General features: G+C 45.8%; 2 protein-coding genes across 2 annotated transcripts in view; both read left to right on the top strand.

Annotated features, from left to right (window-relative positions):
- LOC119151329 (cytosolic phospholipase A2 epsilon-like) overlaps positions 1 to 13,005 on the top strand; it is a 40,793-nt gene extending 27,788 nt beyond the window's left edge. Inside the window, 9 exon segments of the mRNA XM_037395137.1 lie at positions 688 to 824; positions 1,146 to 1,371; positions 1,810 to 1,924; positions 2,358 to 2,495; positions 4,153 to 4,260; positions 5,312 to 5,500; positions 6,367 to 6,533; positions 7,247 to 7,433; positions 12,296 to 13,005. Of these exon segments, the coding sequence (XP_037251034.1) occupies positions 688 to 824; positions 1,146 to 1,371; positions 1,810 to 1,924; positions 2,358 to 2,495; positions 4,153 to 4,260; positions 5,312 to 5,500; positions 6,367 to 6,533; positions 7,247 to 7,433; positions 12,296 to 12,606 (1,578 nt within the window). The 3' untranslated portion in view covers positions 12,607 to 13,005.
- Positions 13,006 to 15,970: 2,965 nt separating this feature from the next.
- EHD4 (EH domain containing 4) overlaps positions 15,971 to 18,146 on the top strand; it is a 30,898-nt gene continuing 28,722 nt past the window's right edge. The window contains exon 1 of the mRNA XM_037394040.1: positions 15,971 to 16,228. Within this exon, the coding sequence (XP_037249937.1) occupies positions 15,996 to 16,228 (233 nt within the window). The 5' untranslated portion in view covers positions 15,971 to 15,995. The remainder of the gene's footprint in view (positions 16,229 to 18,146) is intronic.

The raw sequence follows: 18,146 nt of genomic DNA, 5'->3' as shown, positions 1-18,146 counted from the left end.
AACTCACATTTAAGGATTAATCCTTCCTGCAAGACTACCAGACCCTGGATTTCTGTGTCATCACAGGAAGAAATAAATTGCGCCTCACTTGCAAGCCCAGTGTTGTACTTATGCGCAGGGTAGGGTGTGCGTGTGTGGCTTCTCCCTCCCTCCAGCAACTGTAAAAGGGATGGTGTCACCCGCTCTGGTCTCAGGGGATCTGAACTAGTCTGTGCTCTGAAACCCATGTCACGATACCTCTAGCATGGCCTGCGAAACAACTATGCAATAGTAGAAATTTACTTTGGCTAACTTCATTTAACAGAGGGGTTACTACTACTCAAATGGAAACTGTGAGACAGCACCTATGTTTTCTGGTCTGTTGCACCTCACAAAATTCCAGTTTGGATGGCAGGAGGTAACATTGCTGGTCTGTGTTACTGGTTTTGCAATAGAGCACTGAAAACGTGACGTGTGAGATGATGGATTTCATGTCCTAATGCTCAGCTGCTTGACAGAGGAACATGAAGCATTTCTTGCTTCTTCTACACCACAATATTAATTCAGATTTTTCTTCTCCTTGCAGACTGGTGCCATGCAGCATCTTTGTTACTTTATCAGTGCTGTAACTTTCTCTTTTCTAATCAAGCATGTGTCTGACCCTTCTCAGACCATGTCACTAAACACATGTATTTTGGGTTTGAACAGGTACCTGTGGTGGCAATCATGACAACAGGTGGTGGAACCAGAGCTCTGACAGCCATGTACGCCCACCTTCTCAGTGTGCAGGAAATTAATGTCTTGGACTGTGTCTCATATATCACTGGTTTATCCGGTACAACATGGTAAGATCAAAATAAGCAAAATCTTCATAGGAATTTTCTATGTGTGATGTACAAGAAGTGATCTGAAGAGTGATATCATCTTCACTATCAAGAAAGGGCTTTCTTTTTCTGCTGTAGTTTTTTTATTATTTCCTTCACTGGGTATTTGCCCACATTTAGAATTAACTCAGTCCTGATTAAATATGTGGATGGTACCACAAACACATGACTTTTCACATAAATCAAGGCATGATACGCAAACCTCTGTAACTTCCCGAAGCTCTGTCTCAGAACTCATGTTTCTTTATGGTTTTGTTGTTGTGGTTTGTTTTGGTTTTTTAGGACCATGTCAAACTTGTATGGAGATCCTGATTGGTCCCAAAAGGATCTTAAGGAAACACTCAATGATGCCCGAAAGCATGTGCTCAAAAATAAGTTATTTACTTGTTTTGCCCCCGATTGTCTGAAATACTATTTGAAAGAGTTGTGCCAGAGGGAACGGGAAGGACATCAGATATGTTTCACGGATCTGTGGGGACTCATAATTGAAACCATGTTACATGAAAAGGTATGATAGCAGCGCCTTTCTCTTCAGATTTGAATATTTAGTGAATATAGTGGTGAGGGAAAGAGTAAATAAAAAAATGCTAGAGACTGGAAAGGACCTCTGGAGGTCATCTTGACTAACAGCCCTGCTCAGGCAGGATCAGTTAGAGCTGGCTGCCCTGAGCCATGGGCTTTGAGTATCGGCACAGGTGAAGACTTCACAACTTCTGTGGGCAGCATATGCCAGTGTTTGACCACCCTTACAGAAAAGGGTTTTTTTGCTTGTTTGCTTGTTTGTTTTTCAGGTAGATGCCTAAAGCATGTGCCTCAGCAGTGTCGTTCATGGTGTTTGTTGGCTGCATTATGCTGCATTATGCATTGTCAGAGCCCAGGCTTAGATGAAGCGGGAGGCTCTCTGTGTCATCTGTCTGTCCTCAGCTACTGTCCTTCTTCAAAACAGGAGGACTGCCATAAGCTCACAGATCAGCAGCAGGCATTAAATCAAGGTCAGAATCCCCTGCCCATCTACCTCTCTCTCAATGTGAAGGATAAAATCAGCGACCAGGATTTTAGAGGTAATAACACTCCAGAGTTGCACATAACATTTAATCCCAATAGGGGTCAATTTAGAATTAAGTAAAGAAACCAATTCAATGCGCAGCTACTCTAAAAGGCTAATCCACCTCAGATCAGAAATTAAAATACTTAATTTTTTGAGGGCCTTAGTGTATTCGGCTTATTCAGGATCAGAAGCAGGATGATGGAGGATGTTACTATGAAATTCCCTGGTATGCATTTCTGTAGAAAGCTTCAGAAATCTAAAGCTTGTAGAGAAATTTAGATATAAGAGGGCAATTCACTCTTCACGTTCACCACTGTGAAAGGTACAGTGAAAAGGTACCTGCTTGCAAAGTATGTTAGTTAGAAACCAGCCAATGTCACAGGTTTCACTCAACTAATTTGTGCCTCTGCTGCCATCACCAGTCTGTCTTGTGCTTTTTCCTTCAGAATGGGTGGAATTCACCCCTTATGAGGTAGGATTCCCGAAATACGGCGCCTTCATTCGCGCAGAAGATTTTGGCAGTGAGTTCTTCATGGGTCGCCTGATGAAGAAGATCCCAGAATCCAGAATCTGCTTTTTGGAAGGTGATTTGCTCCAGGCGACTGCACTGTAATGTAATAGAATATAATCTGCTCCTGTGCAAACCCCTCTTGTGCAACGAAACTGTTAGTCTGTTTTTTATCTTAGAGCAGTACATGGTAAAATATTAGGACTGATAACAGGTCACTACCTGCAGGATTTTTAATTTTCTCTGCAATTTTATTCAGGAGAACAGATTTATTTGATTTCATATATGGTTATACTTACTGACATGAGGCCTTTGAAATACTTCTGTGTTTTTGTCAGCAACAAAAGTTGTGTAATGTTGCCGCTAAGTTAAATCATCAGTCTCTTCTGCAACCTGGGTCTCTAAAATACAGCCTTTTATCTACAATGTTCCTAACCCTGACTAATCCTCCAGGATAACACTTCCATTTCGGAGTGCAAATGGGTCATGATATCTACTTTTCTCCCCTCTTGTGTATGAACAGTAAAAGCAGTACGGAAATCGTTTTCCTGCTGTGAAAGTGATCTCTTGCCTCATTGTTCTTCCCGCTTCCCACCAACTGCATAAAGGAAGTTTCTGGGGGTGTTTGAGAAGTCAGGACTTCTTGCTTGTGTGGAGATGTCACTACAGCTAGTGGTGAGGTGTAAAGAAGCAAATCAGAATCTTTCTGTCCCTGGCTGCAGTGTCAAACAAGGTACCCAGGGCTCCCCTCCTGTGGTCAGAAAGGTCACCAGCCCCCTGCCTATACCCCCCGGTACCCTCCTCCTGCCTCCTCTAGAGCAATGCTGGGACCATTCTGCCCCATCCCTGCTGGTGACCCAGCGTCCCCTCACTCCAGGGACACAGCTACCCGAAAGGTGTCGGCGGGTGCCTTTGCACGCCAGCCCCCGAGCAGCGCAGGGCTGACCCCAGGTCCTGCCGCTCCTTCCCGCATGGCCCAGCCGTCTGGGCTGGGGGCTGCAGCCTCGTCGCTCACTCCCTTCCTCCAGGCTGGTTGTGCAGGGGGGGCTCAGGAGGGCACAGCTGCACACCTATCATGCCAGCAGTGGTGTGCTGTCAGCCTCAGAGCCTGCGGACCTGTGATGATCTGGACAGCCATCAACTTTGCAATATCTGGTAGGGGAAGAGCTTGAAAATGCAACCCAGATATGCCCTAAACCCTAAAAAAAATTCAAAAGGCAAATGAAGAGTCCTACATTTACACTTTCTGTTTTCAAAACTTTTAAGTCAGCTCCCCCATTCTAAGGGATCTTAGTGTATGAATCTTGAATGTTTTGTGGTTGACAGTCCTGCATGATAACTGCATACCTGTAACAGGATTGTGTTAGAAATAAATAAGCCCTTTAGAATTACAAAGGCCGGGGATTTGGGGAATAACAAATGCTGAGGACAAGAGGAAAATGTTAAGGTGAACTTGGCAAAATGTTATGTGCCACATAAGAAAAATGAACGTGTTGAGAGATGTATTGAAAATACTACTGGCCCTCCTAATATATGCCAATAAATTAGATTCTTTATATATATGATGGATTCATACACTGATTTATAAAGACAGTCCCTTGTATTTGTGCACTAAGATAATGTAATGAATAAGGTTTGCTAGAGAATGCAGAAGGTGCTAAAGGCCATTGTGAATGAAAACGCTTCCATGCCTTTACCAGTTTACTTTATGTCAAATATTTCCTATGCTGCAGGGATCTGGAGCAGTGTATTTTCCTTGAATCTTATGGATGCCTGGTATATATCCGTTCATTCAGAAGACTTCTGGCACAAATGGACCCGAGACAAAATTACTGACATAGGTGGGTTATTCTTATGCCATTACATTTTTTTTTTATTATTATTTTCTTTGCAGCCGCTGACCCCCACCCCCTGAATTTTTCAAAGCTATTGTGGAATTTCCTCTTTAGGGTTTTCTGTAATCCATGTGGAAACCAGGAGGACGTTTTTGCTGTGTATCACAGTATAGCAGTCGTTTCAGTTGTGGGATAAAAAAATCCATGGGATTTGTCACAGGAAAAAAAAGAGAGTGTCCCTCATATGAGCCATTTTCAGAGCACAAGAGTAAAACTGGAGAAAAATATCCCTGCAGAGTGGGAGAGGCTGGAAACCTCCCCTAGCAATCCACAGCCTTCAGTTCCTCTCTTGGAAATTAGAACATGGCATGAGGCTTCACAGAAGCAAGAGCAAACACCATCCTTGCATCTCTGGAGTTTACAAAGCGTGGATCCAAACTTCACTACTATAGGAAGCCGTTCCAAAGGAGTCATAAAGAAGAGGTCTGCAAAACATGCCAATAAATTAAGAAAGATCTGCAGGGTGGAATTTCAAGGAGAAATGCACATGACGGACGCACTACAGAGAAAAAAGATGAGAAGGAAGAGAAATTTAGCAAAAGAGTGATTTATTTTATCTTGCACTTGCAGGAGGTAGTTTCTGATTGCTAAAACAAGGAGCTTGCGTTTGTTAGGGAGTGACATTAATTAGGTTTGTGTGGCTGAGAGATTGCGTTTGTGTGTCTTTTTATGTGTGTGGCTGAGAAACTAACACAGATAACAAAGGAAGACTGGTTAAGTGCAGGATCTTGTAGTAGGTAAAATCATAGAAAAGCAAAGACGTTTATAGGAGGTGAGATGGACTCTTTCACAGTACAAACAAGGCCTTTACCATTGCGGAGTGAGAATAAGAAATGGATTTTTCAAAGCTTAGCTGAAAAATTGTGAGATTTGTGGAGCTCCTGGAAATAAAGAGAAAGAAATCCAAGTTTTGCCAGGTGTTAAAACAAATTATGATTGTACAGATTGACATCAACAATGAAACCACATATAAGAACAGTTTTTCTTTCTTCTGCAGATGATGAAACCCTGTTCCGTCCAAGGCCAAATGAGCTGGATACTCGAGTGGTTTGCCCCCCTGACAGCTTCTCAGACGTTTTCCGAGATGTTGCCATGTTACGTCCAGCAGCTTCAGAAATCCACAACTTTCTGAAGGGCCTCCAGATGAACAACAACTACCTAGAGAGCGAGTTTTCCAAATGGAAAGGTATGGTAATAGCACCCTGCTTTTAGTTCTTTTTCAAACCATTCTTGTGAAAAAGAAACAATGCTTAGGTGATTATCGAGCTGACTGCCTTTTTGTTCTGCTCCCATTCTCTCATAATATTTGAAACTGTTTGTCACTGAAAGCTGAAATTAGGTAGCTGAGAGGCTTCAAAAATAAGTTCTTTAAAATTTCATGAAGTCTAGCATCCAGTAGATGAGAAACCCTGACTAGCTGGCCCGGGTGTGTCTGCTGCTGTGCCAGCCAGCCGGCACACTTGTGCGTGGTGGCGTTGGTGCCACCGGCACTGTCTCTTTCCCAGCCAGTACTCAAGGATGTGGCAGGGAGCCTGGTTTCATGTTACCTCTTTACTTGTAGGTAAGATATAACCTTTGTAACAGTATTCCCTGTTACCCAGTTTGGGAACTTGTGTTCAGCCTGGTACCACCTCTTCCGGGTACCTTAGCTACGTGCTTGTTCTCGTTGCGTGCGAGGCAGAAAAGATCTTTAGTCTTTAGCATGTTGAGAGAGTGAGGTGCCATTTTAATTTTTTCTATGTTAAAAGAAAAAAGCCAAAAAACCCAGACCTGATCAGTCACACACAAAACCAGGGAAGGGGATTAACTATTCTCCTGAGCCTCAAGTTAGTCCCTCTTAATTAGAAGAAAACCAAATAAATTATGGAGTAAGTAACAAAAAGAGGAAGCTAGACGAGGAACGGAGAAATGGCTGAACTGCAGCCATCAGCTATATAGGTAGGCTTAAGAATCAGGAAAAGCTGAATTCTCTTTCTGTTAACAACTGACTGTGCTCAGCACCTCTCTTGCATCGAGCACTTCCTCTGAAAAAAAAAAATACTTCTTTTCTAGACTGTGAGCTTGACTCTCAGCCCAGCCGCCTGACAGTAGCAACAGACTACCTCATCCTGATTGATACTGCATTTGCCTTTGCCACCAGTTACCCACCCCTTCTGAGACCAGAAAGGAAAGTGGATGTCATTTTGCATTTCAACTACAGTTCAGGTTCCCAGACAGGGGTGAGCCTTGTGCATGCACGCGTCTTTGAGTTCTCTGCTTCATCTCTGAGTTCCCAGAGTGACTGATCCTCTACTCATAGAAACTTTTTTGCCCAGTGTCTGGGAAGTGTAAATGAACTAACAGTTTAACAGGGTCATGTATCTTTATTGAACAGTACAAGTGCTATCAGGAAGTAAGAATGTAGTAGACTGAGTCTGCCTGTTTTTATGGGTTTATGTGTTTTAGCTGTTTTGAAGGCAGGCAGATACAGAGTGAATGAAGCTAAATGCATTTAAAAATTGTCCAAGACTTCTCGGTGCAATCATAGCTATTCTTATGCATGGGAAAATGTACGTTCAGGACAATATAACTGTAACAATAGGAGAGTTTTATGCAGAAGACCAGATATGCAAATTAATGCAAGAACAGTTTGTATTTAGGAATTTTAAAATCCTTAGGAATGAAAAGTTGTCTAAAGACAGCATTTTTAATATCCAAATGTGGGATGTGGATTTTCAGACAGGCATGTGGACCCAGATCCATCCCACTTAACTCTGGCCCTCCCCATCTTGGTTCTATATGCATTCTGGCCTAAGCTGGATATGTGCCATAATCTGTCAAAGTGGGTCCTTACCCCAAAAACATTCCTTCTAAATTTGGTCAAATGAGAAGTGCTTCTGGTATTTACGTTCTAATGTTTTCTTTTCTTTTGTTTTCTTGTTGTGGCAACCAGCCCCTGAAGGAAGCCTCTAAATACTTTGCAAAACAGGGAATCCCTTTCCCTAGGAAGGTGCCAGATGATCAGGAAACCCCACACTTGAAGGAGTGCTATATTGTCGGTGACAAGGAGAGCCCAGAAACACCTATTGTGGTATTTTTCCCTCTAGTAAATGACACCTTCAGGGACTACAAAGCGCCTGGTAAGTTTACAGTTACCCATCATGTAACAGAGGCAGCAGCCACCCTCTTTCTCCTTTACACTGTGCAATATCTGTTCTTCAGATCATGCTGTAAACACATTCAGACTCTTTTTTGCTTAGATCTGAACCATATCAAGAAGCTTAGAATATGTCATTTTTCCCAGACAGCAGAGCAGCAGCTGAGTCAGCCTTTGGCATATATGCCCCTCTTCAGATTTTTTTTTTTTTTATTTTATTGTCTTTTCATAGGTAGATTGTAGAGTTTACTGATGAAACATATATTCTGTTTATCTGCAGTGGCAGAAATTAGCAGGGATATTTCCTCTCATACTTGTCATTCTTTCCTGTTAGAGAATGCTCTGGGGAATCTGAGGATTTCATAGTTTAAAATAATTTCCAGGCTTACAGCTAGGCAGATAACCTTGAAAACAAAAGTGTGAACTAGCGAAGTGATGAAAATATAGCACTGAGCCATGCTGACAGTTTCTATTCACTTCAGTGAGTCCTACTTTGAACTTTAAAAAGTGTTTCAAAAGCAACATTACCAGTCACTTCAAAACAGATAGAATTTTAAGTCCTGGTACCATATCCCACACCACAATACTACCTCTGTTGGTGCCAAAAATCTCAGTTACTTCTCCAGATGATAAAATTCCTAACTCATGCTGTGAGAACACTTATTTTTCAATCACTTCAGAGCGCCACAGTATACTGAAAACCAAAAGTGCTAGGCTGGTATGTGGTACATTAAGTTTAACAACAGAACAAATGCAGAAACTATTGTCCCAATTGCATTCTTTTCCTTTTTTTTTTTTTTAAAGCGAGTCATAAAAAAATCTATGGTACTTTTGCTTTGTAGATATTCTGGATTTAGTTCATTGCACGTCTGAGGTATCCGACTGGGGTTTTGAACAGGATTCAAATAGTCTAAGAGTATTTACGCAGGTACACACACCAGTCTATTCCAGATCTTACCACAGATCAGATAACAGAAAGGTTGGTTTCTGCAGTTCCTTTTGTAGAAAGAATTAGAGAAATGAGAAGAGGAGAAAGAATTAGAATAGGAACTAAGAATTAGCTTTTGTACCGCTCTTCTGTACTGCTCTGTGAGGGAGTTGGCCTCCCCTCTCCCCCTCAATAATTTCCAGAATCTGGGCTGTCATGTCTAACTCAATTATCTAAGATCAGGTGTACATCAGGTGATGTGCAGATGCTACATGTCAACATAAATTATCAGGGAATCCAAAAAGGGGTGTTACCAGATATGTAGACGATGTATATGAAGATCTGCATGATACCTACGTGTTACATACACTTGAGGCAAGCCTGTGCTGCCCAACCGGTTCAGCTGGTAGCTGCCAGCTGAGACTGAACACAGAAAGAAGGGGCCCTTGTTGGGTGCTCACAGGTGAAGTGTCGCCTGAGCTGATGTGGAAGAACTTGGCCCATGCAGGTTTTTGGGAGGGTTGCTACCTCACTGCTGAGACCTGACCTCCACAGCAGCGGGATGGATGCTGCAGAAAGTCCTGGGAGGCTGGGAATGGGTGTCTTCCCTTTGTCAATGACAGGCAGAGATCATCTTAATTTATAGTGCTTCAGTACCGTGCCCTGGCCCAGATGTAAATTGTACAGCATGCACTTTAGTTCAATCGCATGGACGGGTGGTTTTTCCTTAGCAGCTCATCCATCAGCTTGTTCAGCAAAGGGAATTTAGAGCCTGGACAGTAAATGAGCAAAACTGACACATGCAAACTGGGTTACTTCTGCAGTGGTCAGACTATTCCATGACCAAGTAGAAGGGATTCTCTGTGTGAGGCTCAGACTGCTCTAGGAGAGCCTGCTTCAGCAGGGGTTGGACTGGATGGTCTCCAGAGACCCCTTCCCACCCCAACCAGTCTGCGAGTCTCTGACTGCTTCACTTGAGTGGTACCAGTTCCTTGTCACTCTGTCTGCAAAGCCAGAGGAGTGCATCTATCAGACTTGGAGAGACCATTGGAGTAAAACCAGAATCTTTTGATCAGTGTTGTTAGATCAACGTTGCTACAGAAGATTCCCCAAATGCATGCGGTCCTGTCAGTAAGAGACGGTGACTTTTCCCGGTGCCTGCTCCCCTGCTTTGGTACAGGTGGTGCAAGTGTCTGTGACTGGGGGGGGTGATTGCACCCTGTGGTAGCACCCTCTTGCCGATGTGATGGTCTCACTGAAGGCTGATAGAAAAACTCTCTTGTCTCTGATGCTTTCTAATCTGTGATGAGGAAGGATCGTTATATTTCCTGCCTGTGTTAACCGGTGTTTCTACCCCTGGCAGTATTATCTACCGTTTCTGGCTTGTTACTGCTCTCTTTACCTCATGCCAGCTGTTAAAAAGTCAAGGGGTCTGTGGGGGGAGGATAGGGAAGGAAAAAATATGCATGAGCCATGTCAGGCTGTCCTGGTTTCAGCTCAGATAAAGTTAATTTTCTTCCTAGTAGCTGGTAAAGTGCTGCGTTTTGGGTGTAGTATGAGAATAATGTTGGTGACATATTGATGGTTTAGTTATTGCTAAGTAGCATTTATACTAAGTCAGGGGCTTTTCAGCTTCTTGTGTCCTGCCAGTGAGCAGGCTGGGGGCACAGGGAGCTGGGAGGGGACACTAGCGGGACAGCCCACCCCAACTGGCCGGAAGGATATCCCATATCATATGACACCGTGCTCAGCATATGAACTGGGGGGAAAGCTGGCCAGGGGCTGCTGCTTGGGAGCTGGCTGGGCATCAGTCAGCAAGTGGTGAGCAATTGCGTTGTGCATCGCTTGTTTTGTATATTCTAATTCTTCTTTTTATTGTTGTTATCACCATCGTTATTATTTTCTTCTTATTCTGTCCCATTAAACTATCTCAACCTGTGAGTTTTCCCACTTTTCTGATTCTCTTCTGCATCCTGCTGTGGGGGTGGGGAGCAGGTGAGCGGCTGCGTGGGGCAGAGTTGCTGGCTGGGTTTAAACCATGACATAGACATATAGGCCAGCACAGAGCAGCGGATCTCCACATCTTCAGCTTTCTGGCCAAGGGGCGGGTTCCTCAGGTTTCTTTTATCAGCCAAAGGCATATACTGGAGTCTAGGAATCTGCAGAATCTAACCAAATGAATTGACCTCTTCCCTTCCAAGAACCTGTTTATTCTACATACGGACAGGTAGATGCAAGTTGAGCCTGCCTATACGCTGTGTCTTGTCAGTGCAGAGCCGAGCAAAAACCCATATGGCCAAGCGGGCGGCTTACGCTCTCCCAAGTGCAGGCAGAGTGCTTGCTTTGCAGAGTTCAGGAAGGCGAGTTTGCCTGCTGTACACTGAGTATATCACGGAAAACATAGCCTTAGCTCAGAGGGTGCGTGTCGCACCTATGGAGTTTAGCCTACAGGTGTATTTTCACCAAGCCAGTAAGTGGCAGTGTGTCTAAAATGGCAGCTGAATCGGAGCCACTCACGGTGCCACTGTCCAGAGCAGATGGCCAGGCCCAAGCTGAGATCAACTATTACTTAAAATCACAGGTGACTTATGAAGATCCTAGAAAAGCAAGTTAGGAGGTGTGTTTTACACCTTCTGTGTCTATAAATGTGTTGAGGTTTGTGATTCCCAGGATAAGAGTCAGATATTTTTTCACCCTGTACCAACAACCTACCATGGAGGTCCCCTGCATGTGATAGCCTGCAAATAAAGTTCTGTACTAGCTTTGGATCTGGCTTCTGCTGTGAAATGAATTAGAATAAATGAGTTTATTGAATTTGTCTTCAGATCATAAGATGGGATGGATCTAATATTTCCAGAGATGACACTTGTGGAACTATATGCCTAAGTATTTTGCCTGGATCTGTGATATAAGTGTTGATTATCCTGGGATGATGAAATGGGCATGAAAAGTTCTTCCAGTATCCCTGCCAAATCTTAGTGATTCAGGGAATATCAGGTTCACTCTCACTGTTGAGGTTACACAAAGCCCATAGTTTTTTGTAGTAGTAGGTAGCTCAAGGAAATTACCATAAATATGTGGGCCATCTGCTTCTGGGCTATGTCTAGATAATGACTCTGCGAAGTCTCTCGGTTTAGATGATAGCATCTAGTTGTTTAGGTCTGTTTTCTGTATTTTTGCATAATTCTTCCCAGTAGGAACCAAGACTTGATGTAGCAGACTGTGCTAGAGCAAGTGCCAGATGGTGCTGGGTGAAAGAATACTTCAGGCTGCTGAGAAGGCAGGTGTACTTTTGGGAAGCTGGAATCACTGAAATACATGGATTTTCAGGAGCCTGTTCTCTGAAGGCATGAAAGGACAGTAGTGAGGAAAATAACAGGATGCAGAGTTGAAGCTGGAAGGCACAGAAAGTGGCAGTGGCTTCAGGCCCCTTGCCCAGAAAGAAACCATGCTGCCATGAGGTCCTTGCTGCTATGGGAGAAGGAGAGGAAAGAAAGAGTGACTCCTGTTCCCTTGCACCTTGGCTAGAAATGCAGGGTGCTGTGATGGCTGGAGAGAGCAGCAAGGCAGAGGCTGGGGCTGGGGAAGGGTCAGTGCTGAGCGGGACCTGGAGACCAACCATGCCGGAAGCTTGCTCCGGGGCTCTGGGAGAAGGCAGGGAGTCTCACCCTGCTGTGCTCAAAAAGAGGAGCTACTCTGCTTGTGTTGATATTTCCAGGAGTACCCGGGACCCCCTTACTCGTCCCACCACCACTAGCTGCACCCCCTGCTGCCAACCAAATACCGCAGCAGTCGGACACCTGTGGAGGGAAGATTTTGGGTTGTGATCTGCTACCTGTGTGTGCCTGAGAAACACCCAGGCCCCACTGCTTTTTGCAAGTTAACTAAGTCATTGTTTGTCGTTGTTTGTCCCTTAGGTGTGAAACGTAGTCCCTCGGAGATGGCAGAGGGTGACGTTGATGTTGCCAATACCTGTGGTCCATATTACATTAACAATCTGAGTTATTCAGAGGAAGACTTTGACAAACTGGTGAACCTAAGTTACTACAATGTCCAGAACAATAAAGATTTGATCCTCCAGGCCTTGTGTACTGCTGTGGAGCGGAAAAAGCAGCATAAGAAAGAGCAACCACTGCAAAAAATACCTGTCAGGGATGGTGTATATGTGTCTGATAGAGAGGGAACCCAGCATTTGACTGACTGCCCAGCACCAGGGAATATGAAATAAAATATCTATGAGTCCTGTTAATGAAGAAAAAAATAAAAAGGAATTTGATTAGGAAGTGAAGAAAAGCCAAAGAATGCTAAAGGTAGCACTTCATCATAGAAAATGCTAAAGCCTGTCTGTCAGTGAAGGGAATAAACACAAAACCCCAGAGCTCTTCCTTAATGAACTAATGTGTTTCCCTCGTTGACAACCTCAGGAGCATGGCTAGGTGAGGCTGTGCTCTGCTCGTGCTTGCAGAAGTGACCTTTCAGGCCAAGGCCAAAATCTGTGGACAAGGAAGCATGAGGAAGTTTACAGAGACTGTGTTTCTGCTCTACCTGTGCTATAAAAAGAGGATTGTCAGCCCAGAAATGCAGCAGAGAACAAAATCCATTGTCTTTAAAACAACATCAAGGAGCCCATTTGTGAACTAAGAAGTCTTTATATGAATGTAAATAAATATTAAACTATATATATTAAAACACTTTTGGAGTCAGAGTTACAGCAAATAAATACTTTTCACAGAAAATACATTTTAATCCATTTCTCTTAAGTGCTTCTTCCTCTACTAGCAAGACAATTAAAGGCAGACTTATTTCATAGCTGCTGAAAAATTACTGAAGAAATTACACCTGCTCCCGACCTAGATGTGAACTGCCCCAGGATCCTGGGACCCCTTGAGTTTAGGATTACATTTAAGATGCATCTCTACAAGAACTGACTCGTGCTAGTTTATTCTATTAAGCTGCACTTAAATGTTGTTGGTACATACCAAAGGCTTAACGCTTTAAAGCTGTCAAGTCTGTTGCATCTGAAAAGACACAAACCCCACAGACAAAGCAGTTCTAAAACTGTATATTCTAATATCATTCATCCAAATGTGATTTTTTAACTTGGAGTGGAGTATTGCACCTGAAGTTAGTGGAACATTAGCTTTCAACTTTCTGGTGCTTTGGTCCTTTCGAGTAAGCCCTCTGTGTTTTTGACAGATGGGATCCCGAGTCTTTTTTTATTCTTTTTCTAAATTAACTTTTATTTGATGCAATTTATTTATTTGTTAGACATCTTGTATCTACAAGCCCGTGCTTCCTACATGCTTCCCTGCTGCTCAGGTCTGCTGTAGTAGCTTTTGTCGAGGGATCCTGTGTGGCCAAAAATGGCAGCCTTACAAATCCCTTTGCTCTCAAGGTCGAGGGTCTCCTCCTAGGTGGTGCACAGTACCGTAATCCTTCCGTTTACCCCTCAGGTCGGTGAACACTTACCTGTGGTGCATGCTACAGGAGCCTATACAGCTCCTGTGCGGGCTGTACGCCTGGGGTTTGCCTCCCGTGGAAATGAGAGCAAAAACGGCAGTCGTGCTGATGCATGCTGGATCTCATCGCAATACGGGACGGGATGGGATGTGGCCAGAGGGCACAGCCAGACCTGGGAATTTGGAATCACTCCCAGGTTCTCGTATATAGTTAGAGCTTTATTGTCTGAAGGGCAAAAATTATCCCACTAGACAGCAGGAAGCATCTTGGCAGGAAGTCTGCAGACAAGCAGAGCGAGGTGTGTGAGTGCAAACAGCGCCTTGCCCTTCCTGCAGCCAGGAAGGGGTCATGGAGAACAAAGAACCCTTTACCCCATTTCAAAAAAGCTTATGTGAAATAATGGTTTGGTGTCCCTGAGTTCTCCGTGTTCAAGAAGAACACAGCGGTGACCAGAGGTGGAACAACTTCCACACGAGGAGTGAGTAGGCACAGAATCTGCAACCTAGAAAAAGGACAGCAGGAGTGAGAGGCAGAGAAGAGCGAGACCTGGGAAATCCGGAGTGCCCTGTGGGTGCTGAACAGGGAGTGACTGTGCACCTCTCTTTGAATACAAGAGCTGGAGGGGATCAGACAAATTTAGTTACAGACCTCTTTGACAATGGATGTTGTTGTTGATAAATGTTTATGCGGTCAAAAAATCCTGATTGATGCATTTGCTGGAAAATATTTAAGGACTAAAAAAAATACAAGGGCTCCACATCTGCCTTGGTCCTGCACTGAATCACCAGCTCCCAGAGGTAGGAGGACAGTCTGAGGGAATGTTGTCCCTGCCCTCTTTCCTGGTCATTAAATACTGGATGCACCAAAGATGAGTGGGTAAGCAGTCTCACCTCAGACAGCAGTGCTTAGGTTTTCCACAGCTCAGCTATTTTTGCAGCTAATAAATGATCAGGAGTAGTCATCACTACTAAAGATGTGGTGTTACAAGGCTCATTTAAAAGAAATTACTGAAGTAAGATGGAGAAGATGTAAGTAACTGCAAGGACAACTTAATTACCTACGGATTAAGCTATGGGGATAAATCATTAAAATGAGAGGAATACAAAACTGAACTACAAAAAGGGTATTTACCAAAAAATGAGGAAGCCAGTCAGCAAGACCCTACATGAAATGGTACAAAATCTTTAGACTCAGCATGGAAATTGCAACAAAAGAGTTGCAAAACACACGCACAGCTCGAAATAAAATGTGAAGCAAGGAACCAAGAAAAGGCAGTGGTGGAATGCTCAGGACTGAGCACTGTTAAAGCCCAACATCAGTTCTCTGAGGAACAGCATCGGGAGGAGGGACGGGGAAAGGGCACATCCAAACCTGCTGATGTATTTAGAAAAGAGCCGGAGCGTACAGAGAAGCTGGAAATTAGGAGGAAGAAAGGTACATAGCTAAAAATGTGAATCAGCAGATGTGCTGGAGCAGCAAACAGGGATTTCAATCATAAGGATGTTGCAGAGGAGCCACGGACATGTGTGTAACACAAAAGGGACACTTAGAATTTTTACACACAGATTCAGCAACAAATCCCCCTCCTTTTTTTTTTTTTTTTTTTTTTGTTTTACCTGGGAGCCCAAACTTTTGGGTTGAAGTAGTGAGTAAGCACAGACAGACTTCTATGTCGGAAAAAAAGATGTTCGTGTTACCGATTTCTGCACGGTTCTGGGGGTACGGTCCCGACCCCGTTAAAATCTCATGTAATCCCAAGGAAAAGGCGGGGGCCCTCCCTCGGGGTTTAACGCAGCCTCAGGGCCCGCGGCTGCAGCTACCGGGGCTGCCGCGGGGAGCGGGGGCTCGCACGAGGGGGTCGCACGAGGGGCCCGGCTGCCTGGCAAGGGGCTGACAGCTCGGCGCTGAAGGGCAGCGGGGCCGGACCTGTGTGTGCGCGGGCAAAGAAATCAGCCCGTCCGCAAAGGCTGCAACACCCCCCCCCCCCGCAAACCCCATCCCCACCCCGCAGAGCCCCCGCCGCTCGGCAGCAGGGGCGCGGCCGCGCACAGACCCCGCCGCCGCCCCTCCCACGGCCGGTGCCGCCCCGCCCCGCCCGGCCCGGCCCGGCTGCGTGCCCGCGGCGGCAGTGCGGCGGGCGCTGGCGGCGGCGGCGGGATGTTCAGCTGGCTGGGGCGGCAGGGCGGCGGGCGGGAGCGCGGCGGCGGCGACGTGGTGCAGACGGTGACCGGGGGGCTGCGGGACCTCTACCTCCGCAAGCTGCTGCCGCTGGAGGAGCACTACCGGTTCCATGACTTCCACTCGCCCGCCCTGGAGGAGGCCGACTTCGAGAACAAGCCCATGGTGCTGCTGGTGGGGCAGTACAGCACCGGCAAGACGACGTTCATCCGGTGAGCGACCCCGCCGCAGCCCCGCGCCCCCTCCCGCGGAACGCCCGCCGGCCCCCGCCCGGGAGCGCCGAGCGGCCGGAGCGCTGCCCGGCAGCCGCGGCGGCGGGGACGCGCCCGTGCCCCCGCGGCGAGCGGGGCCGGTGCCGGAGCCCCCGCGCTGGGCCGCGGGTGTGCGCCGCGCCCCGGGCTGCCGGCACCTTCCGGGCGAGCGGGTTCTGCCGGGCCGGCGCCCCGGCGGGAAGCGCAGCCTGGGCGGCTGCTTCCGCCCGCCTCGCTGCGTGGAAACGCCTCGGCCGCTGCCGGGGGAGCGGGCCCTCCGCCGAAACGGCGTGGCTGCCGCGACCGCCGAACCTTCTTTCCCCCTTCTTTCCCAAAACTAGTCCAGTGCGTCGGTTGGATGTGAAGGCAGGAGAGAAACGCGACGACAATTTTGGGCAAAAAACCACACGGTATCTGGGCGGTCCTCCTGCCGCCCCCCCCCCCCCCCCCCCCCGACAAGTGCCGCCAACCAGCAGTATCACTAATATGGCAACTTCACGCCGCTGCTGCTGTTGCAGGATTTTCTCCGTCCCGGCTTCCTTCTTGCCCAGTTTGTTACTGACCGATTTCAGGGGGCTGAAGCGTGCCTCGGGTGTTAGGAGCTTTGTGACTATTTTGCACGTATTTGAGAGTGTTTGCCTCTCATCTACCCCTTAATCATCAGCCTCAAGTTACTCAAAACTCTGCAAAAGATACTGAGTGATCACTTGGACCAAATTTTGACCTCATATCTGAAGCTCATTACAGTTCTTCTGTAAATTTTACAGTGTTTCTCTTTCGGCTCCAAAGGTTATGGGGAGCCTTGCCCAAACACAGCTTTCGTTTTGCAGTGCAAAAGGCTTGCCACCTTCCCCCCCCCCCCCCCCCCCGTGTTTACCCTCACTCACCTGAGAGCTTTCAACTGTTTGCAGAGCTAATGGTGTTTCTTTTCTGGTTTTACAACTAGCTAATTGAAAGCTTGAAGTTGAACTTGGTTCTGTACTGATTATTGCTGAATTCCTGAAGTTAAAGTGGTTTCCCTCAGAGAACTATTTTAAAAACAGAAATTGGGCTGTAACTAAAGGAAAAGAACCTCAGTTTCACGATCCCCAGAGGTAGTCACAAGAAAGCATGTGTCAGTGGGGAGAGTGATGTGGATTTTCCTAATGTTTCTGTAGCCATGCTGATTCGTTTTCTTTTCTGAAACTACATTTGCTTTGTTCGTCCGTATATGTTTCCAGATAAGCGTTGTTACCTGGCTTACAGAGGCAGCGAGGGCACGGGTGTTACAGAGGCAGAAGGGTCCCAAATCCGTAGCTGCCTGTCCGCTGCTGTGGCATTGGCAATTCATCTGAACGTTTTTCCCCTCCTGCAAGAGTTTGCCTTGGATGAGAATGCATGTTCTTGATACATCCAAGTTTTCTGTCCTTTACAGTTGTCCATATTTGTCCTTTTTGTCCATATTGTGCTTAGAAATGTTATTCCTTGCAGTGCCTTAGATGTATTTTCGGTACTGTTGCTTTGTGAGTAACTTGTTATCCCCTTAACCATAAAATACTGAGCCAATCACGTTGACCGACAATAATGTACCGTCTGAATGAGAAAAGAAGTTTCGCTTATCACAGCTATTTCCAGCTTTTTTTTTAGCACTGGTCACTGTTGGTCGAAGATGCCCACACAAATTTGACAGAGATCAAGCTTTCAAAGACGTTTTCTCATGCATTTTATTAAAATACCTGACTGAATGGAGGAGGTGACTTCTACCGTGATGTGCCCTTCCCTTCACACACTTACCCCGTTCTCCTGTCCCCATTTTCTGTAGATTGCAGAGTGGTTTAACCCCTTGTTAGGTATCAGAGAAGACAGGAGCTGACTGTTGAGCTGCATTCAGTAGTAGAAC

The sequence above is a fragment of the Falco rusticolus genome, chromosome 7, assembly GCF_015220075.1.
Source record: "Falco rusticolus isolate bFalRus1 chromosome 7, bFalRus1.pri, whole genome shotgun sequence".
Classification (NCBI taxonomy): domain Eukaryota; kingdom Metazoa; phylum Chordata; class Aves; order Falconiformes; family Falconidae; genus Falco; species Falco rusticolus.
The sequence above is the reverse complement of the archived record's forward strand: the minus strand, read 5'-3'. Positions and strand labels throughout refer to the sequence as shown.